Below are 20,080 nucleotides of genomic sequence, written 5' to 3'. Positions count from 1 at the left end.
TCCTCCTTGTAACAACCTTTTATGTACTTGACATAGTGCTGTCCACACCAGCGTTTCTGTCGGTGACGCTTGTGTCGGTCGGCAGGGTGTGTGTGTTTTTTCACACCCCGAACGACAAAAGTTTTACTGACAAAAATGCAAGGGTAGACATTGCCTTAGTCTTCTTATGCTGAGTGCCGGCTCTGCACTAGAGGAAGGGAGGATGAAGGCTGCGACAGCAAATGAGCAGGAGTTATGTTTATTGTTACACATTCCCCACTAGACCCCTGGCCAGGACTCTGGGGCAACACCCCTGAGACTCCATCGCAGACTTTATGCTGAATCCAGTGCATGAGGGGACAGGCCTTTGGGCACAGACACAGGAATGATCAATGAAGTTCAGCCATCTATCTTGCTAGCAAGGGTCTGTGACTTGATATAAGGAGCTGCCTGTAAGTAGGGCCACAGGTGGGCTCCGTGTCAGCCCCTCCTTGGATTATTTACTGCCAGGTACCTGGACTGCAGGCCGAGGTGAGGGACGCGCCGTGACTCACCAAGGCCAGGAGAGCACCAAGGCGAGCAGAACGGACAGCATGTCGGCGCCCCCCCGGGGGCTGCTTTTGGCAGAGCCAGGGCAGATGCCTGCTCCCCCCCTGCAGCAGGGCAGCGCTTTGGGGCAGCCCTGGGTGGCATGGGATGCTGCAGTGGGGCGGGGCGGGGGGCAGGGGAAGGGAACAGCCCCCAGGTGTGGTGTCGCTGGCAGGAACCAGCTGCAGAAGAGCCCGGGGTGGGCTCGAAAGCTCGCCTCTCTCCCCCCAGAAGTTGGTCTAATGAAAGGTATCCCCCCCGCCCCCCTTTGTCTCCCTATAATATCCTGCATCTCTCCCAGTCCCACCAGGCCCTTATCCGGGAGAAGACAGAGCACAGGCCACGCCCTGTTAACCCGGGAGCAAACTCCCCGCGCCCCCGAGCAAAGCGGGCACGATTCAGCCCAGCGGACAGGCAGCCCGGCAGCGTGTTCCCAGCCCCACCTGTAGCAGGCTCTGCTGACTGACACCCTCCTCTCCCAATCAGCCTGCCGGCGGAACCAATCCGGCGCCTCCCTGCCGAGCGGGGCGGGGCACACGCGGATACAAGAGAGAGGGAGCCGCAGCCCGCGGGCAGATCAGGTGGGGGAAAGCTGGGGCTCTCTTGGGTGCATGGGCAGGAGGCGTCCCCCCCTCTCCTGAGACACCGCACCTGGGGCTGATACCTCGCTGGCCCAGAGGGACGGCGGCCGCTTCCCCTGCATCCCAGCCCACCTGCAAGGTAAGAGGCACCTGGGAGGGTGAGACATGCCCCAGGGGCTCCTCTAGCCCCTGTGGGGCTGGGGGACAAAAGGGGGTTTGCTGGAAATAAAATGGAGGTTTAGCAATAGCTGATGATCACACGATGTGTTGTCAAGTGGCGGGGGGGAGCAGTGGGTCTGTTTGGCCAGCTGGCCCTGTCATGTGGCCTGCTCTGCTCGCCCCCCTCTTCTGGCTCAGAGCCCCTCGCTGAGCGAGCTGTGTCTGGGGCACCGCAGGAGCTGGTCCCGGCCAGGTGCTGTACTGGTAGCATCTATTGCAAAGGGGGTGGGGGGCGTGTTTGGGTCCTTGGCTCATGTGCCCTATAGGCTCCATCTCTGAGCTTGCCCCAGGCTGGCATCAACCCAGAACTCTTGCTGCTCCTTCTGCAAAGTTTCCCACTGCCCTGGCAGCGGGTTTAGTGCGTGCAGCGCCCGATCTAAAATCCCAGCGTGGCTGGCAGGTGTGGGGAGCCCTTCCTTTGGGAAATGGAGGTGGGGTATGGGCTGGCTCTCAGGAGGGGGCTGTTCTGCAAATAAGCCCAGGGGAGCCTCCAAACCCAACCTCAGTCAAAGACCCTTAAGAGCTTTGGGGAGACACGTGCACAGATGCCCCTCTCTACCCCATCCCTTTGTTTGTCTCCCACTAGGACAGTGTCGTGCTGCAGATCCCAGCAGCGTGATTTTATGAGTGTATGTGGGGGAGGTGGGCTGGGGGGAGGTATTGTAAGGGTGGTTTTAATTTATGCTTTATTGTATGGGGGGGGCAGTAAGGGGGTCATTCCTGCACATACACTAGTGCTAGTTAGTTCCTCTATGTACCAAAGCTTTTTATTCTCTCCCCCAACCATAAAAGCAGCCATCTTGTCATTGCCCTGGGAAAGCCCTGGTTTGGGAGGGGAATCTCAGTAAGAGGTATTGTAACTGGCCCGTGTAAGTGGTGGCATTGCTATTCTGGAAGCCAGTGTCTCCAAAAAAACAGTCTCTGCAATCCAGAGCCCCATGTTTGGTCACAACAACAAGCCAGCTCACCAGGGTTTCAACCCACCAGGGTGCTTGCCATGGTTTTTTTTTTTGGTTGGGTTTTTTTCCTATTACTCACTGCCTGCAGCAGGTACTGTGAGGAGCACACAGGCAGCTGGTCATAGGGAGATTTGTTTCGAGGTCCTGTTATCTTTTCACCAATCCGAACTCTGGAGGCATGTGGGCTGGGTTCTCCTTATCTCGGAGAACCCTCAGAAAGTGCCATTGCATGAGGGAGAATGAACAATGTAACACACGCTCCAGCCCATGGAATGGAGGAGCCCTTTCCAAACTCAACCATGTGCCTGCATCTTTGGATTGCACACGGTGTAATGTGTGTGTCTAGGCACGCATGGTGCCGATGTGTGCACACGCACCAGGCAGACTGTCCCCACAATGGAACGTACACTGCACATAAACAATGTCTTGCATCAGTCTGTTGCTATGGTTTTTTTAACTGTTTGTGCAGCAGCTTGCGTGGGGACACGATGATAAATTCTACAGCTCCTTTCATCCTGCACAGTCCCACAGGCAACCATGAATGTCTCCACGTAATCCCTTGTTCCAGTGATCAAGATGTAATTTCCTGCCTCTAGGGTTCACTCCCCTTCCCTGGACAAAATGGAATTATCCCAGCCTGGGATGGCTCTTTATTCCCTGGCTCTTAAAATTACTCATGAAGCGTGAACTAGATTGCATCAAATGGCAGCCTCAGAAATGTGGCTTTAGTGTCCCTTCTCTACACATTCCCATCTTGTGTGTGTACACCCACACACAGCCCTTGTACACTCCCCTCTGTGCACACAATGGATATGAGTGCACAACTTGAATATATGCATTCTTTGTGTGTGTGTAACCTGGCTAGATATATTACATACACAGGTGTGTTACACTCCTGACAGACCTACACATGAAATGTCTGCCTGCCCAAACCCACGGGGCTCATCACATGCTGCAATCTCCTGTCACCTCTTCCTGCTGCTCCCAGGGTGCTGGCTCCACTCCTGCTGAATAGTGACCACACAAATACCACCTGTACCCTGTGGCATTCCTCAAACAGGTCTCACTGTTCTTATGCAAAGTGTGCCCCACTCCAGCCGACATGGGAACCTCGCTGTGCATCTACTGGGAAGGATCGTCCTTCCTGTCTCTGCACGCTGGAGGGAATCCCTCAAGCCCAGCCATCTCCCTTACTTTGAACCCACCTGCCCAGCAATTCTTCTGCCTTTGTTCATAGCAATGACTCTTGCGCCAGGAAAACCCTGACTGCTTTAGGAGCAAGAGGGTTAATTCTCTCAGTAGCAGAGCTGCCTGTGCCTAGAATCAATCCGGAACTTGTGGTGATCTGCAGAGGGACACGGTTCCACTAAACGGAAGGAAGGGGGACTCTAGGAGACCATCTGAGCCCCTCAATCAGAGGGACCGGGGGGGGGACGACAGAACAGCTGTATCTAAGGCCTTTCTCTGACGTTCAGAATAATAAATCTCTGCAGCAAGATGGAAAACACAGAGAATGGAGAATTTCCATGCACCATGTGAGTCCAAGAGAATCACTCTTGTGCTTTGGCTTCCTGTATCTAGCAAATACTCACACCACATCTTTCAGCCCACAGCACTCTGCAGGCGTAAACTGATTTACTGGCTGTAGCTTGGGATCCTGTCACTTGGCGGCTGAAATACAGCCACTTCTGGGGTGGAGCATAGCTATTGTGAAAGGGCATAATTGCACCATAGTTTAAAAGGAAAACTGAGACAGGTAAGCGTCTTCCAATTTTGCAGATGGGGGACTCGGGAGGCATGGAGAGGTGACGTGACTTGCTCAAGGCAGCATGGCTGGAACTAGCACTGAGGTGTTCCTGGCTCCCAGACTTATGCTCTGGCCACTGCTCTCAATTAGCACTGCAGAGAGAACTGAAGTGGGAAGAAAGGAATTGACCCAAGTCCGGTTTCAGCCAGGGCATGAGTTTAACATTGATCTTTCCACCCCAAGAAGCATACAGTCCTTAATAGTAACAAGGAATTGGGACTTTGTCTTGCAAACAGCATGTGAAAGGTGGCATCTCATCCCAGCTTGGTGCTGCTACTGGGAATGTGACCAGTTTTGGCTCAGAAGAATCCTCAACAGCACGTCCTGCACTCTGCTGTTCCTGGGAGATCTCCCATCCAAGTGGTACTGGCCCAGGCCAGTCCTGTTTAGCACACGTGACCCTGTTAGATTTCCCAGACCCAGGTCTGCAGGCTCGTTAAGCTTTCTGGAGAACAGATGCACTCCCCAAGGCAGTGGCTGTGACCCCCCCCACCCAGTGAAATGAAGCTGGACTCTGAGGTTGTTATGCAGGTCTTTAGGAAGACGGGTCTGTGAGCATGCAGCAGGGACTCGCACATTTTCCTGCTTTGAACTTCTCAGGCTGAGTCTTGGCATAAGAGTGGGGTGGGGAGGGGGACACAGGGAGCTTCCCCTTGGCATGGACTTTTGTCCCCTCTGACACTGCTGGTGCTGGCCATGGAGTGGCTGAGATCAAGCATTGCAGCATTTGATCTCATTCATCAGGATCAAAGGATCCACCCCTTTAAAATATGGGGGCAGGTAGCCCTGAAGCGAAAGGTGCAGACCGCTTTACATGAGGGACCCAAAGATCTCGAAAGCCAGATGCTCTACTTCGGGGGCGGGGGGGGAGGGATAGCTCAGTGGATTGAGGATTAGCCTGCTAAACCCAGGGTTGTGAGTTCAATCCTTGAGGGGGCCATTTGGGATCTGGGGCAAAAATTGGGGATTGGTCCTGCTTTGAGCAGGGGGTTGGACTAGATGACCTCCTGAGGTCCCTTCCAACCCTGATATTCTATGATAAGTCTCAGGGGACAAGCACCGGTGAGGGATGTAGAGGGAACCTGATTTTGCTTTGACCTCCCAGTTGGGACCACTAGCCATGATTTCCCCACCCCTCTTCTTGCTCCAAAGAGAATGATTTAATCTTGTGTTTTTTGGTTGAAGCGCAAAGGTCTGTGGAAGTAAGAGGCACAGGGGGAAGAGTTGGCTGGTAGCTTTGGGGATGCTGCTACTGTTGGCAACCATCTCTCCACAGCGGAGCTGTCGCCATGGCAACCTCCTCAGCACCAGCTCCTATATGTACCAGAGTAATGTGGAGATTGTCCCTGCCCCCCTTCAGCGTGAGCACAAACAGACCTGGGGGAAGGGGAGTGAAGGGGGTGGCTTGGCCTCCATCCCCTCGCAGCTGCGCCTCCCTATGCTTGACCCGGGCAGGGATGTCAGAGAGACCAGGAATTTGGGCAGTGTCTGCCCCATTTGGGCCTAGAGACAGTCCAGTGCGGGGGAGGGTGTAGAGGTGGTGGTTTTTGGGAAGTGGGGGAAGCTGCATTGACATGCCCTTCCATTGTGTGTGTCGCTTCTGCAGTGGGTGAAGTTGCAGGGATGGGAAGTCACTGGGGGGGGCAGCCCCCCAAAAATCAGGAGGGGGAAATAGATAGAAAAGACCCAAGCTAGGGCAGGGCCAGGTCCGTCATGATGCTAAGTGCCCTCGGCTCCCATTAATGTCTGTGGCAGTCAAGGCACTTGGCTCAGGGATGCTGAGAAGGATTGAGTTGAGTGCTGTTTGTGAGTGAGATTGGCTGCAGCTATTCTGGGGTGTGGCAGGGTGGGGGCCATCAGTTGCCAGGCTTGAAGGGGGTGGGGGGGTCTCCAGAAAAGCAAAGCTTGGAATTTCTAAATGGGGGTTCTTGAAATGTCCGAACTCTGCTTAGAGATCCTTCCATTTTGTCTAAGCCAAATGCCCATTGCTGAGCAAGAGCTCCAAGACTGTGGCATCGTTCTAGCCCATTTGTGCAGTAAAGATCCGTGAGGGGTGAGGGGCCAGGCAGGATACAAACCCAAAACTCCATCTGCAGAATGGGGAGAACAGTAACTGGGTGGCTTGGAGCATTTAGGCCCTCAGGGAGAGCTCCCCACCCCCCCCAGAGGAGATGAGGGAATCTGCATCATATGGTGTCATGACTGGGTCCCTGCCTGTCACTAACCCAGGTCTCGTTTCAACCAGTAACTCTCTGGGATCGGCTCTGAGCTTGGAGATGAAGTGTCCGTACCAAGCACGCAGTTGCTGGTGTTCTGCCTTCTGCTCCCAGATGGTGCCACAGAGTTGCATAATAAAATCCCCTGCCCCACGTGTGTTGGAGCAAAATCCACCTCTGCTGAGAAACCTGCTGAGGTTCAAGGGGTGATTCCAAGACAAGGGCTGGGTAGAGTTTATGCTCTTCCAGGAGCCTGCTTCTCCCCCTCCAGCGGTTCTCCACCATGCCTCATTGGGAGAGAGTGCAAAGCAGAGAGAGTGGGTTGAGCTAGGCGGCAGTTGATGTGAGATGGGGGGTGAACTTGGCCTAGTGTAATTGGGAAGTCCTCCTCTTGTTCAGCGATGGGGCAGCCCCTGTGCCATACTTGGGGGGCGGGGGAGGGGGGGCATCAGAAATCAAAGGATCCAGTGACATCACTCCCAGACCCTGACCTCTCTGAAGGTTAAACTTGCAGATCTAGACTCCTACGTTTGTCTCCAATTGCTCAACACCGAGAATCACTGGAGGAGAACACCGCAGCAGGGGACTAGATGCCTGACACAACTTCTCTTGTGCAGGGTGGGACGGTCCCTCCGCCAGCCAGCTCTGCTTATAGGGCAAGCGCTCTTCCTGCATGCCTGATCGCACAGTATCAGGACACAGAAATTAACATCCGTACCAAGAGACTTGGACAACTGGCCTGTGATCCCAAACAAGGTTGGCTCAGCCTCTGATCTTCGCTGAAATCAATGGCAAAACTTCTGATTGCACTGGGGCATTTATCTGCTCTGTCACTTCTGTAGACGGTTGCAGGTTCGAGACTTGGGCTGGGAAATGCCAATGGCACAGAGAAGCAGAAAGGAGTTTAGCTGCTGAGGTCTATGCTAGGAAGGAGCATCCCTTTTTTGTGAGCATTTTGAGACTCAGTGACCGTCTCTCGCTTATCTTGGGGCAAGGAACAAGATGTCCTGGGAAATCCAGGACAGTACAGGAAGAGGCAGGCATAGAGGGGGAAGCTGGTTGGGGAGACAGAGGAGTGCCAAAGCAGATGTCTCTAAATCAAAATATGGCACTTTAACTGCAAGTGGAAGATGCATCAAACTGAGATCTGGGCTTGTCTGTTCCGGTCTGTCTCTTGGTGAATTTAAACATCTAATTTTTTTTGAGCGTACAAGGTAACACCAGTGTCCTCCTGGCCAACCATCTGCCATTCGATTAAACAGCAAATAATGACCCAGGATGTGTGGGAGCGGTGCTGAAAGCTGGGCAGATTCTTTCTTTGCCTAGGCAGCCCCTGACTTGCCAGTATTTTGCTTCTCTGTAATGCTGTGGGAGAGCCTGGGGATGGAAGGAGCTGCCTGAAAGCTCATGCTATTTTATAAAGGGCTGACTGATGCAGAAAGGCAAATGTCAGAGCTGCCCCAACACACCTTTGAAATCCTGACATCCACAATACTGCAGCCTAGGGTAACACACTTGCTAAATGGTGTCGCCCTCTGCTGGTTGGTGCATGAGGGATGAGAGCTTACTACTTCTACTTGAGCAAACAGGGAGTAAATCTGTGAACAAATATCTGCTTTAGAATTGAAAGTCTTGGGCTGTGCCTTGGGACCTATGTCTGGGGTTGTTGTGCTAGGAATGACCTCTCTGGAGCACCTCTACCCTCTCCTTTGCTCCCTAGTTAACCGCCCACAGTGGGGGTTTGGTATCCATGGCTGGAATTCATTAGACACAGGTTCCCCACTCAGGAATTCGTCAAGCAGTAAATACTTTGCCCTTCTATTGCACCTGTAATATAAGAATCTCAAAGCATTTCCCAGGCACTGATTAAGACTAACAGTGCTCCACTTGGAGAGGTATAACAGCTGTTCTATAGATGGGGAAACTGAGGCACAAAGGCTGACCTGTGACTTGCCTGAGCTTGGAGAGCAATGCAGAGTCATGAATAGAAGGAGGAAATCCTGCCTCCCTGCTCTGACTACTGCAAACAGCACCAGATTATTATCCATGGCTACTCGGATATTTTGCTGCAGGCCTATTTGTTCCCTGAGCCCTTCCCTCCGGATCTAGTCTATTGACACTTGCATCAGGAGGAAAAAGCAGCCAGCCTTATGTGGAGAAAGAGGGTGTGTTCTGGGTGTGGCGATGTCTCAAATTCCTCCCTAGACCCATGCTGGCGACACCATTATCTGGAATTCTTAGATGTGGCCCAAGGGCACGCCTTTTGGACTAAAAGGTGGGTCGTTCTGTCTGAGCAAAGTAATGGGGAGGGGGGAAGCTCAGGATTGCCAACCCCAAACATCCAAAAATCACAGATTTTTGTCTTTAAACAAAAAAACAAACCACACACAGGATTCTTTTCTCTAGTTTGTTTTTGGTGGTGTTGGTTCCGAGCTTCTTGGGATACCCATGTGACTTTTTTTTTCCCCCAAGCTCTCCCTCTGCATCCATGAGGGCTAGAAATGTACTTTTAAAAAACCATAAAAAGCAGAGCTCCTTCTGTACGCGCAGGACTGCAGGCACCAGGGCTTCAAATTCAACCTCAAATATCAGGAGTCTCGCAGTAAACCCAAGAGAGTAGTGGGCAAGGTCACACTGTTGCCGACTCTATCCTGAATGGGAACCTCACAGGTGAGACTGTTCTCTCTCACCTCTCCCTGCCTTGGAAAGTTGGGGGTGACACCACCCCCAAAACACTGACAAGGGCTCCCCTGGGCTCTGCCCCACCCCTTTCATTTTCTCAATGAATACTAATTTATTTAACCCTTCATAGCACAGACCACCAAATGCTCCAACTTCACAGCTTTGGCTCGTTCTTCTTTTTAAACATTTTTATGGAAAGCCCCCCCAACCCCTTGCTGCTGCAGCTACCACCAGCCACCCCCTACCCTGTTCCCACTCCCCCCATAGGCATTCTGGCCTTGCCCCAGCACTGGGGGGAAGATGGCTCTCTTGGCCAAGAGACCTTCTAGCACTGTTAGAACCGACAGTGTTGGATGATTGCTGGAGGCTTCCTTACTGGGCAGATCTGATGCCTTCCTGACTCCATTCCCAGAGTTGTGTGCCAGAGCGCACGGCATTAAGGTGCCCTGCTCTTTCTTCCAGCTAGAGGGAGGGTGTTCTGGCCACGTGGTGGCCAGTTTGGCCCTCAACGGCCATGGGGAAGAGAGGAAAAGGGTTCCCAGCTGCTACTTCAACTCCCTGGCAGCAAGACATGTCCTCAAAATTCCACCCAGTCGTGCTGCTTTTCTGGGCCTGTGAAATCATCCCAGGAAAAACTCTGAACAAGATGATTCTTAATGGCCTTGCGATTCCAGCAGGAGTCCGATATTGTGAGCTTCTCAGCTGCTCCTAAAGCCTATCTTACGCTGTGGCAGGTGCCATGAGACAGTCACTGGGTGCTGAGGTTTTACTGGCCATGAGGGCAGGTGCCAATGACTGGCAGGTGAGATGTTGGCCGAGGTCTCATGGTGTCTAGACAAGACTTAGAGTGATATCAGATGGCACTCCTGGGATCAGCTGTCTAGCCTCTTCTCTGTAGGAGCCAGGGTGGCCCTAGTCACAAAACCAGCAACACTTGTAGTAGCATGAGGCATGGTTAGTATGGAAACATCCAAGCCGCAAACAACCCCACCGAGTGGTGGGGAGGGCAGGCAGGTCTTCTCAGGGCTTTGGTCCATGGGAGAGGTGGCTTGTGAGTCACATTCATCAGTCACTGGCTTTTCCAGTAGTGTTTGTCTCCTCTGAAATGTTGGCAATATTGATACTTGATGCTTCCAGGACCTTTGACAAAGCCAGTGCTCTGTACCAAGCTTAACTTGCGAACCCTCCCATACACACCCATGAGGCTGGTCAGCATGACAACCCTCACTTTGCAGAAAGGGAACCGGGGAAACTGAGGTACAGAGATGAAGAGACGTGGCAGAGTTGGGAAGGGAGCCCAAGAATGCCTGTCTCTCGGCCCTCTCCCCAACACGGTCAGTACTTCAGCATCTAAGAACTGCTGATCTTTCCAGAGTCCGTGATGGGAAAACACAACAGTAAGCTGGCCCCTGAGATGCTGGACGACCTGGTGAGAAGCACAGAGTTTAGTGAGCAAGAGCTAAAGCAGTGGTACAAGGGCTTCCTGAAGGACTGTCCCACCGGCATCCTCAACCTGGATGAATTCCAGCAGCTCTACATCAAGGTACGGGGGAGGGAAGAAGATGGTCAGTATTGGGTGGATGGGGGCAGGCAGTGAGTAAGCTGCTGGGAAACATGGGGCTACGGCTGTTTAAAAGGCTGCATTTGGTAACTAGCTGAGACCACTAATCACCTGGTGACGGCAAAGCAAACAGGTAGTGCTAGACCAACTAGAAGTCCAGAGCACCACTGAACCACCCCCTTCACTGCTGGTGCTGTCTGGGCCCTGACCCCTCAGGAGAGTTTTATGGTTAGGATGAAATTGGGACTCGCTGCTGGCCATGGCTGGCACAGCACAGCCTGAGGGATGGATTGTTGCAAAGATCTAGTCGATCTCCCTCTGCAAGCAGGATCCTGGGCTGGAGCCACAGAACCCCTGACTGCTCTAAGCTACAGAACGTTTGGTTGTTCCTTCCAAGTCCAGTCAGAGCAAGATCATAACCCCCTGCCCCTAAAACCTTCTGTGCTACCCTCTGGCTGCAGGCTGAGACATGCCCTGAATTTGTCTCCTGAAGTATGATTGCCCAGGTGTCTTTCCACTCCCCTTTCTCTGCAGTGATAGAAAGTGGCCATATTTAGAGTTCAGATTCCCTTAAAATTTAGATAAGCTTCTTACCATAGTGGCATACATCCGATGAAGTGAGCTGTAGCTCACAAAAGCTTATCCTCAAATAAATTTGTTAGTCTCTAAGGTGCCACAAGTCCTCCAGTTCTTTTTGCGGATACAGACTAACATGGCTGCTACTCAAACTTACCATAGTGGTGGGGGCTAAAGAAGTCCTCTGAAGTTCTTGGTTCGGCCAGGCCTTCACAGATTTGTGCCTAGAATCAAATAGGTCCAACTCTTACTCCTTCCCCCCCCGGCTATTCTCTCTAAGTTGATACCCTCTATCTCTCTATACTAGAAATACAGATTCCATGTGTATCCATCTCTAAGCAGCAATGAATCCCATATGCTCCCTTGCACTGCAGGTCCTCTCTCTAGATCTCTTACTAGCCTCTTCTCACCCTGCAGTTTTTCCCATATGGAGATGCTTCCAAGTTTGCTCAGCACGCCTTCCGCACATTTGATAAGAATGGTGATGGGACGATCGACTTCCGGGAGTTCATCTGTGCCCTGTCAGTCACCTCCAGGGGAAGCTTTGAGCAGAAGCTGAACTGGGCCTTCGAGATGTATGACTTAGATGGAGATGGGAAGATAACCCGCTTGGAGATGCTAGAAATAATTGAGGTACTGGAAGGCACCGGCCTCTCTGTCTCTGAAGACAGTGGGGTCAGACGCTGCAGTGGGCTCGTTCTGATCGTTCACTCCAGCACTGATGGGAGGCTGGAGAGCAGGGCCAAGTGACTAGAATAGAAGCCCCTGCAAAACATTGCAGCTCATGAGTGTTCAAACTCAAAAGCAACTCCAGTATGCCCTGAACCATAGGTAATAAACACTCCGGGGCCCCTAGTGGTAAATCCATATCCCCCAGAGCATTCGCCCTCCCCTCCAGGCTGCTCTGACCTTCCTACATCCCTCCCAAGAACAAAGTCCCCATGCTCTGGCAATGAATGCCCTGCTTCGGGTGCAGACTGGGCCCTGAAGGCATGCCAGGCCAGATCTGCTGGTGTTAACTTATGTGGCTCTGTGCTGACGAATGGCACCCGGTGACGTCAGCAGACAGTTTGGCCCACGATCACTCACCCGCCGGTCTCTTCTCCCCTGCTGCCGTATGTCTACACTGCACCCTAGGGTGTAACTTTTGGCAAAGGTAGATCTAGCATACTGCAAAATAGCTGTGTAACCATGGCTACATGGGTGGTGGTACAGGGTTGCCACCTGATACCGTCACACCTGTCTCCCAGTATCTACTGGCATGACTCTACTCTTTAAAGCACACTAGCTCAGTCCAAGCTGGAAGTTACCCCTGGCTGCAGATGCAGCCGTAGACCTTGCTGGGGGCAGTCAGTAAGGTGTGACTGCAGCATGTGTCCACCCACCTGCGCTAGATCAAAGCTAGCTCAAGGAACAGCAGCCCTGAAGCTGCAGCAGCATGGGTGGGGGCCGTTCAAGTAGGTGGGCGGGCAGGGCTTCAGGTGAAGGGGTGGTTTGTAGCACAGGTAGGCCTAGCCTTTAATCCAGTTAGTGTGGCTAACAGTAGCTGTGTGGCTGTGGAGGCATGGGCTTGCAATCCAGTACAAGCCCATGCCTCCCTGTGCCATGCTATTGTTACTCGTGCTAGCTGGATTAAAGCTAGCGTGGGTATGCCTGTCGGTGCTCCAATCACCCCTTCACTTGCTGTGTGGACCTACTCAGCCCTGCCCCTGCTAGCATGGTGTTACTGCCGTGCAGAAGGGGCCCTCTTCACTTCACCCCTCTTCCCTCTGTCCTTCATGCCTCAGGCTATTTACAAGATGGTGGGGACGGTCATCATGATGAGAATGAACCAGGACGGGCTGACGCCCCAGCAGCGGGTTGACAAGATCTTCACCAAGATGGACAAGGACAAGGATGACCAGATCACCCTGGAGGAGTTCAAGGAAGCTGCCAAGAGCGACCCCTCTATTGTCCTCCTCCTGCAGTGCGACATGCAGAAATAGCCTTTCCCCGCAGACTCCAGCTGGACTGTCCAAGGCCGCGTGCCCCAGCATACCGGTTACCGCCCTCCCCAGAACCTTGCACCCAGCCCCTGCTTCCTAGAGCTGTGCACTCGGCTGCCTGGGGCAGAGTTCGTTCTGCTTGCAGCCTTCCACTTCCTCACCTCTACATCCCACTCCCCGAGCCCCCCACCCGCAAAGGGACTGCCTGAGCCACATTAGAACCCCCCCTCCCCCCAAACAATCCCTCCCCACAAAAATCCCTGGAGTGTGTTCAACCCCACAGCCCATCCCCTATCAATCCATCCTGGGATCACACTGCCAGGCGCTCATCTGCTCTTCTTTTCCCACCTAGCCCCCAATACCAGCTTAAGCCTCCTCAGTACTTAAATTCCCCAGAGCCCTGAAGTGGACTGTCCAAGGCAGTGTTCACCCCATAACCAACATCAAGCCTTCTGGCTCCCCCAGAATGCTGCTTTCTCATCCCTAGTTCCAGTTCCTACAGCCCCAGCTGGGTTATCCTGTCAGGGCCTATTTGAAACCAGCAAATTTCTCCCCCGCCCCAAACCTGGTTCCTGGTGATGCCCCAAACTAAGCTGTCGCAGTGCCCCTTGCTGCCAGTCCTGACTGTCTCGTCTCTCCCACACGACATACCCCAGTCCACGGAGCCCCAGATTGAACTAGCCAGAACTGGGCCCTGACAGAATAGAGCTCCCGAGCTCAGTGCCCTGGGCCCCAATCCTTAGCCTCACAATGGAGTTGGCGTCTTGCAGTCTCCACCTCTCTCCAGCAGCCACCTTTCGGCCTCTCCTTTCGCTGCAGCCAGCGTTGGTTGCGGGGCTCCCATGGATGAGGCACTTGCGGCATTGTGAGACGTTTAGAAATAACTGATTTCTGCCGCCTCTTTCCATATGGTCTCGCTGTAAAATCCCAGAGTGCCGTGTTCTGTCTGGCTAACGAGTAGCATTGCAGAGCCAGCAGCTTTTGGGTTCAAATGCATTTCCATGCACCCCTCTTTTCATCTTGAAATTAATCTGTATTTAAACTGCCCCCTCTGTTCCCCAGGCCAACCAGAAATCAAAGCAACCATTGAATACAGGCCTTCTCAGTGGGCTAAGGAAGGAGCTATCAATACTGTATGCTCCCGTCAAAGGCAGCCCTGAAATCAAGCCATTGCCCATCTAATCTCAAGGGTCCCTTTTCCTGTTGCCCTGGCATGTTGGGGCTGGTCCCGTGTTCAAATTGCTCTTGGGTCCGAGGGAGGCCAGAGCTGAGTAGACGTCTCGCTGTTCACATGAACGCGCACTGCGAATGTTAGTGCAGGTTCGTGGAAGCGAGTTCCTTGTGATTTGGGTGGGGTGGGTTTGTCATTAATGGTAAGTACAGGCTTTAAACCTCTGCTGAGGATGGAATACAGAGATTCTGCCCATTGGTGGCATTGCTAGAGGTGGGTATCTTCTGCCTTTATCTCCTCGGGGCAGGAAGAGTCTTAGGCCAGTCTAGCTTAGTTGGAAGAGACTGGCTCGATTTTGTGTTTGAGTCCTGGGTGTTGCTTCTGCTTCTGAGCACAGCAGGGCGGAGTGCCAGGCATTGCTCGGCACTTACGTGACCTTTGCAGCTGGGTGGCGGTGTTACCTCTCGGCAGCAGCATCCCACCTGGAGAGGGTATAAAGTGAGGGGGGAAGATAGAAGGGTCTGTCTGAAGCTGGGGGACAACAGCACAGGTGTGGTGGGGTGAAATGTGGTGAGAGTCTGGGTCAGGGGTGTTCTCTGGGGAGAAGATCCCCACAGGCCAGGGGTTGGTGGTGGAGGGCAGAGAGAGACACAGTGGCGGGTTGTGGGAGTGACCTGGGGAGCAGCTGACTAGCTGGGATCAGGTGGTGGTTGTCATCTCCAAAAGGACCTATCCAGCCGGGGGGTTGCGCCAGGCGTGCTGTGCTTCACAGAGTAGGTTTGAGGGCCTGGGAGTGATTTAATATGAGACCTTTTTTAACAGCATCTCCCCTCCCCAGCCTGCTGCCTCCGCCCTTCTCCAACCCCAGGACAGTTGTTTGTTCACAGATGTGTATCTAGTCTGCTCATTGTGGTTTTGATTATTGTAATAACTGTTAGGAAGCCGTGGAGTTGTTTATATATTTTTTTAACTGAAAAATAAAATGTGTCCCACAAGGGTTTCCACGGAGCTGTTATTGGTAACGCCGGGGCAGCGTAACCGCCTGCTGCAATAATCACCAGCGTCCGCTTGGTTTTCCCTGTGGCTTTTTCTTCAGTGGTCAACAAAATTCTGACCACTGCACCGGCTCCAGCCTGTTGCCCCTTCCTGCCACGGGCCGTTCCACCTGGAGTGAGGCTGATGGAGGATTTGTGGAAAGGGCCAGCCCCGGGATGTTACGTGACTCCTCCTAGAATCCTTGCTGGGCTCTTGACCCCCGGGGAGCTGCAGCCAGCTACAGGCGTGAGGTGAGGAGGTAACTGAGAGGTGAGACTTCTTAACTTCCACCGAGGGAGGGAGGGAGGTGGGCTGATGTGGGCAGCGAGAGAGTTCTCACTAGACCCCCCCAAAAGAACTCATCCAATGGGGTGGGGGGGAGAGGAGGAGGGGGGGAACCCCCAAAACAACACACACCATGATCAGCATCTGCCTCTGAGACTTGGGTCATAGGGCTCTTCAGATACCCTGAGGACCTGCACATCCTGGCCTGGGAATAACACTGAGCTTGCCCCTGCCCTGTGAGTAAGGTCCATGGCAGCTGAGTGAAGGGGGAAACAGTCTCTTTCCTCAGGCAACTTCACTCGGTTTGTTTGTTGGCGTTCTGAATGTGGGGGTTGAAATGCCCCTGACAACTCTGAGCAAAAATTCACCCTCCCCAAGGCTCCTGCGTTTTCTCCCTCTGTCCCCACCAAAGCAGCGCCCTGGCTTTGCTTGGCTGTGGATGAACCTTATTTCCACGCTCTCTGGCAGAGTCCTGCCTGCTACGAAGCCGAATGTAGGGCCAGATCCTGCCCCTTGCTCCGTGTGCACGGTGGGCGTAGAGCCTATTCCCCAAAGGGGATGTCTATAAAAACACCACTGCACCGAGGGTCCAAGCTCGGGGCCATTTACACAGGCTCAGGCTTTGGGGCTAAATGTTGCCCTGTAGACGTTTTTGAGCTTGGGGTGGAGGCTGGGCTGTGAGGCCCATCCCCCTCCGGGGGGGGGAGGGGTCCCTAGAGTCCAGGCACCAGCCCAAGCCCAAATGTCTACACGGCAATGTTTAGCCCCAAGAACCCGAGCCCCGTGACCTCCAGCCTTTGCAGGGCTGTCCCATGGGTCCTTTAGGGCTGTGTACCTGTCCCTAAAGAGACTCCTGGAGCAGGCCCTGAAGCAGTTGGCGCCCCAAAAGGGCCTGATCCCCTGGGCAGGGGGAGTGCACCTAGCCTCAAGGGCCCCTCAGGCCCTACTGTAATCAACATGATTAACAATTAAGGGCTGGGCTGTAGCCACAGAACCCAAAATTCACAGAGCCAATACCCAAGCCCTCAGGGTGGGGGGTGAGGTGGGTGCAGGGGCTGTTAACATCACTGTAGCCATGGGTTGCTGTGCATCTCTCTGCAGATGCTTGGGGAGGGGGGGGGGAGGGGGTTGGAGTGCCTAGAGGGGTGGGAATTTATATTCCCCAGCTTACCCCTGTGCAAAGCCCATTCAGTCAGGCCTTCCGAAAGGGGCAGGGGGAAGGATGGGTAGAACCTGGAGCTGCTTGGTGCTGGCTCAGGGCAGTTGCCCCAGCTGGAGTGGAAGCACCAGTTTCTTGGCCAGTTGCAGGGGGCTGGTGGCCCAGCCCAGAGCTCTTAGCCCGCTTTCCTGCAGAGCTCACTAGAGCAGAGTGTTCAGGAGAGGGATAGTGATGGCCCAAAGGCCACTTGGTCACCTATTAAATTCCTGAAAGGAAAAATGAGCAGAGCATCCGAGACATGCGGCAGGGGGGAAGGGAATAAGAGGCTTTAAAATAAGGTCTCTGAGCTTTTGAATGGAATTCGTACTGTGCCCTGCTGTAGCACCATTGCCTAGCAGTCATAGTCTGTTCTTGACATTTTAATTGTACAGAGTGAAACACAGGGAGCGTGGGAGTTGCCTAAAACCAGAGCATGAGTCAGTGGCAGAGCTGGGCCTAGAACTCACCACTCGATCAATCGGCATTTCCTCTCCATGTCACCTCTGCTCTGCTCCATTTGTGTGAGCATCGCTGGTAGAACTGTCCCAGAGCTGCAGCTCGATTATGTATAGACCTTCTTAATGCTGGATTGTGCCTTGGCCCCCAGAGGCACCCACACTTCGCAGCACCAAGAGCTGTCCTGGCAGCTTGCAACCCCCCCCCCCGCAAGTGTCACACCCACATGCTCATATGCCATGTTCACAACGGGTACAGCTTGTGCCAAATTATCGCAAAGCTAGTTTATCTGATTAAAGTCAGCACCTGGGCTCAGCTTTGCGCTGCTCCATCACCCAGACAGGAAGCCTGGAATGTGATGTGAGCTCTGGGTTCTCCTGAGCAAACCATGTGAGCAGCCCTTGGACTGTACCTGCCCCAGCTCTTGCTTTTCTATTTGTCAGCAAGGAATCCCCTTCCCAAGCTGAAGATCCTAGAAAATGAGATGCAATAACAAGCCTGGAGTGATGTGTGAAAATTCTTGCATTTTGTATCTGTTCCTCCCAGCTCGCTCCGCGTGAGCAGTGATGGGACCAGACATGTCCCCAGATCCCTTGTTCCGAGGGGATGGTGCAGCATCCTCCAGCTGGGAGATGTTTTGATGGCCTCTTATGACCAACTAGTCCAAGAGGCCAGGGTACCACTACCACCTCCATATTTTTGTTTCAGATGACAGGGTGTTCTTACATAGCAAAGAATTAGGCAGATGTAGTTCCTCCAGTCATGGATACCACCTGGCACAACAGCAGAGACAGAGCCCAAGAGCAGCCGTTGGCCTGGTTCCCTATGATTATTATTACAGTAGAGCCTAGGGACCACCCGAGAATGGAGTCCCGTTGTGTTTGTAGAGTACCCAGGCTGAGAGAGTCCCTGCCCTCAAGATTTTACAGTCCGATGTGGGTCCGGGATTGTACCTTGACTGGGAGAGGGATAGGGCATGGGAAGTCAATTTCTCCATGTAGACAATCCCTGGAACAGCTATTCCAGAATAGCTCCCTGTGTGGACACTCTCTACTCTGGAAGAAAAGTCACTTGATTCTGGAATAATTAGTGTTCCAAAGCAGAGTAATCATTGTGGAATAAAATCCCATTTATGTGGGGATAGAGCATCCACCCAAGGAGCTACTGCAAATTGACCCAAATAGCTACTGTGGAATAGACAGTTTTCCCAGGTGGCCAAACCCGGGTGCATTTCTAGTTTGCTACGGCTTTAGCTCCTGCCTCTTCACCCTGCCTCAGTGGTGCTCCAGTCGCGCACGCTGCTCGAGGGAGCTGGCAGGGATAAGGAACCGCAACAGTGTCACGCAGAGGAGAACCTGGCTTGTTTTCCAGTCCGGGCCTTGCTCCCTTCACTGACTTTCCCTGTAAAAGAAGGGCCAGGGCAAAGGCTCCGTGCTGCCCACCCCCAAAACTGGGGGCGAATTACTTTAGAGGAGGGAGGGTATGTAATTCTTATGGGAGACGGCAGTTGTCTATTATAAATGGGGAGTGGCAACCACAGCAGGGAAGGTCAAACGAAGGGCAGGCTGACATGCGCTCCTGCGTTTCTGTCCGCAAGGAATTGATGACTGATGCTGATGTGACCAGAGACAGGGCTGACTGCAGCCCAAGACACCACTGAAGGGCCCATGCTGCTCTGCTCATTGAGCTCAGCTGTTATAACAGATCCAAGACAGCCAAAGGAGCCCCAGCAGGTTGCCACTAATGTGCGGCTAGCAGAACCTGGCTCAAAATATCTACCAAAGGGGATGACTGGGCTGTTGGGAGTGGTGGAAGCCTCACCCCCGCCTCTGGGAGGTAGGTGAGTATCAGCCCCATTTCACACATGGCAAAACTGAGGCCCAGAGAGGTTAACGGCCTTGCCTGAGGTGAAGCAGGGAGTCAGTGGCAGAGGTGGGATGCAACCCCCCAGCAGCCCTGACTCCCTGCTCTAACCACTTAACGGTGCTTTCTTCCTGAAGGAAAACGCAAACCCGTAGCAAGGACCGAGGGCGCTGGGGGCAAATGCACTGAGCCTTCTGATGGGAGCGGCATGTTTTAATACCCCCGCTCCTGTGGAAAGAACCCCTCGGTCATTTGCTGCTCGGTCACAGGACCTGCGCGTGGGGCTCTCGTTCCACTAGAGGGCAGTGGAAGACCCAGGCACAGAAGGAGCTTTCTGAGTCCCGCGGCCTGCAGCCCACTCCTCTGGGGCTGGGCCAGCTTCTCGCTGTGTCACTCCCTTTCGCTCTCCTCCGGCTTTTAGCTTGCAATGAATTTAGGGCTCGTGGGAGTTGTCAGACAGACAGCTCTGGGGCCAGAGACGGTGCCAGTTTCATCGTCGTGTGCCCATCCGCCCCCCCCCCCCAAGGCAGGAAGGGCCCCAGCACGGGCGTTCTGCTGAGCTTGCTAGGAGAGGGCCGGTTGTCCTTGGGCCCCTGGGAACTGGATGGAGACCCAGCAAACTCCTCTCCCAGGGGGGCTACCAGACTGCCACTGCATGGTACCAGCACCCAGTCATTGCTAACCTGGGCTGGAGAACAGTGCTCTTGTATGTACAGCGCCTAGCACAGCAGGGCCTGGACTCTACCTGGGACTCCTAGGCATGACTACACTATAAATAGCTATAAGCGGGGGTGGGGAAAGACTCCATTGCTCATTGGTGAGCCATCCCCATGCTCTGCAGTTCTTCCCCCCCCCCCCCCCCCGCCTTTTTTTTTCCCTTCCTTCTTTTCAGTCTCCTTCCCTTGGCTGCCTCATTCTT

General features: G+C 53.5%; 1 protein-coding gene across 2 annotated transcripts; it reads left to right on the top strand.

The window, feature by feature from the left end:
* The first annotated feature begins 1,124 nt into the window (after positions 1-1,124).
* On the top strand, positions 1,125-15,319 carry HPCAL4 (hippocalcin like 4). 2 transcript variants are annotated; one of them, XM_007067593.4, is made up of 4 exons: positions 1,125-1,287; positions 10,405-10,574; positions 11,586-11,801; positions 12,956-15,319. In XM_007067593.4, exons 2-4 carry the CDS (start codon positions 10,413-10,415, stop codon positions 13,151-13,153), a joined length of 576 nt encoding a protein of 191 aa, XP_007067655.1. In that variant the 5' UTR covers positions 1,125-1,287; positions 10,405-10,412; the 3' UTR covers positions 13,154-15,319. The 2 variants fall into 2 exon arrangements, with proteins under 2 accessions (XP_007067655.1, XP_037737634.1); XM_037881706.2 differs by lacking the exon at positions 1,125-1,287 and adding an exon at positions 6,970-7,105.
* The last annotated feature ends 4,761 nt before the right edge of the window (positions 15,320-20,080 follow it).

The sequence above is a fragment of the Chelonia mydas genome, chromosome 19, assembly GCF_015237465.2.
Source record: "Chelonia mydas isolate rCheMyd1 chromosome 19, rCheMyd1.pri.v2, whole genome shotgun sequence".
In the NCBI taxonomy this organism is placed as follows: Eukaryota; Metazoa; Chordata; order Testudines; family Cheloniidae; genus Chelonia; species Chelonia mydas.
The sequence above is the reverse complement of the archived record's forward strand: the minus strand, read 5'-3'. Positions and strand labels throughout refer to the sequence as shown.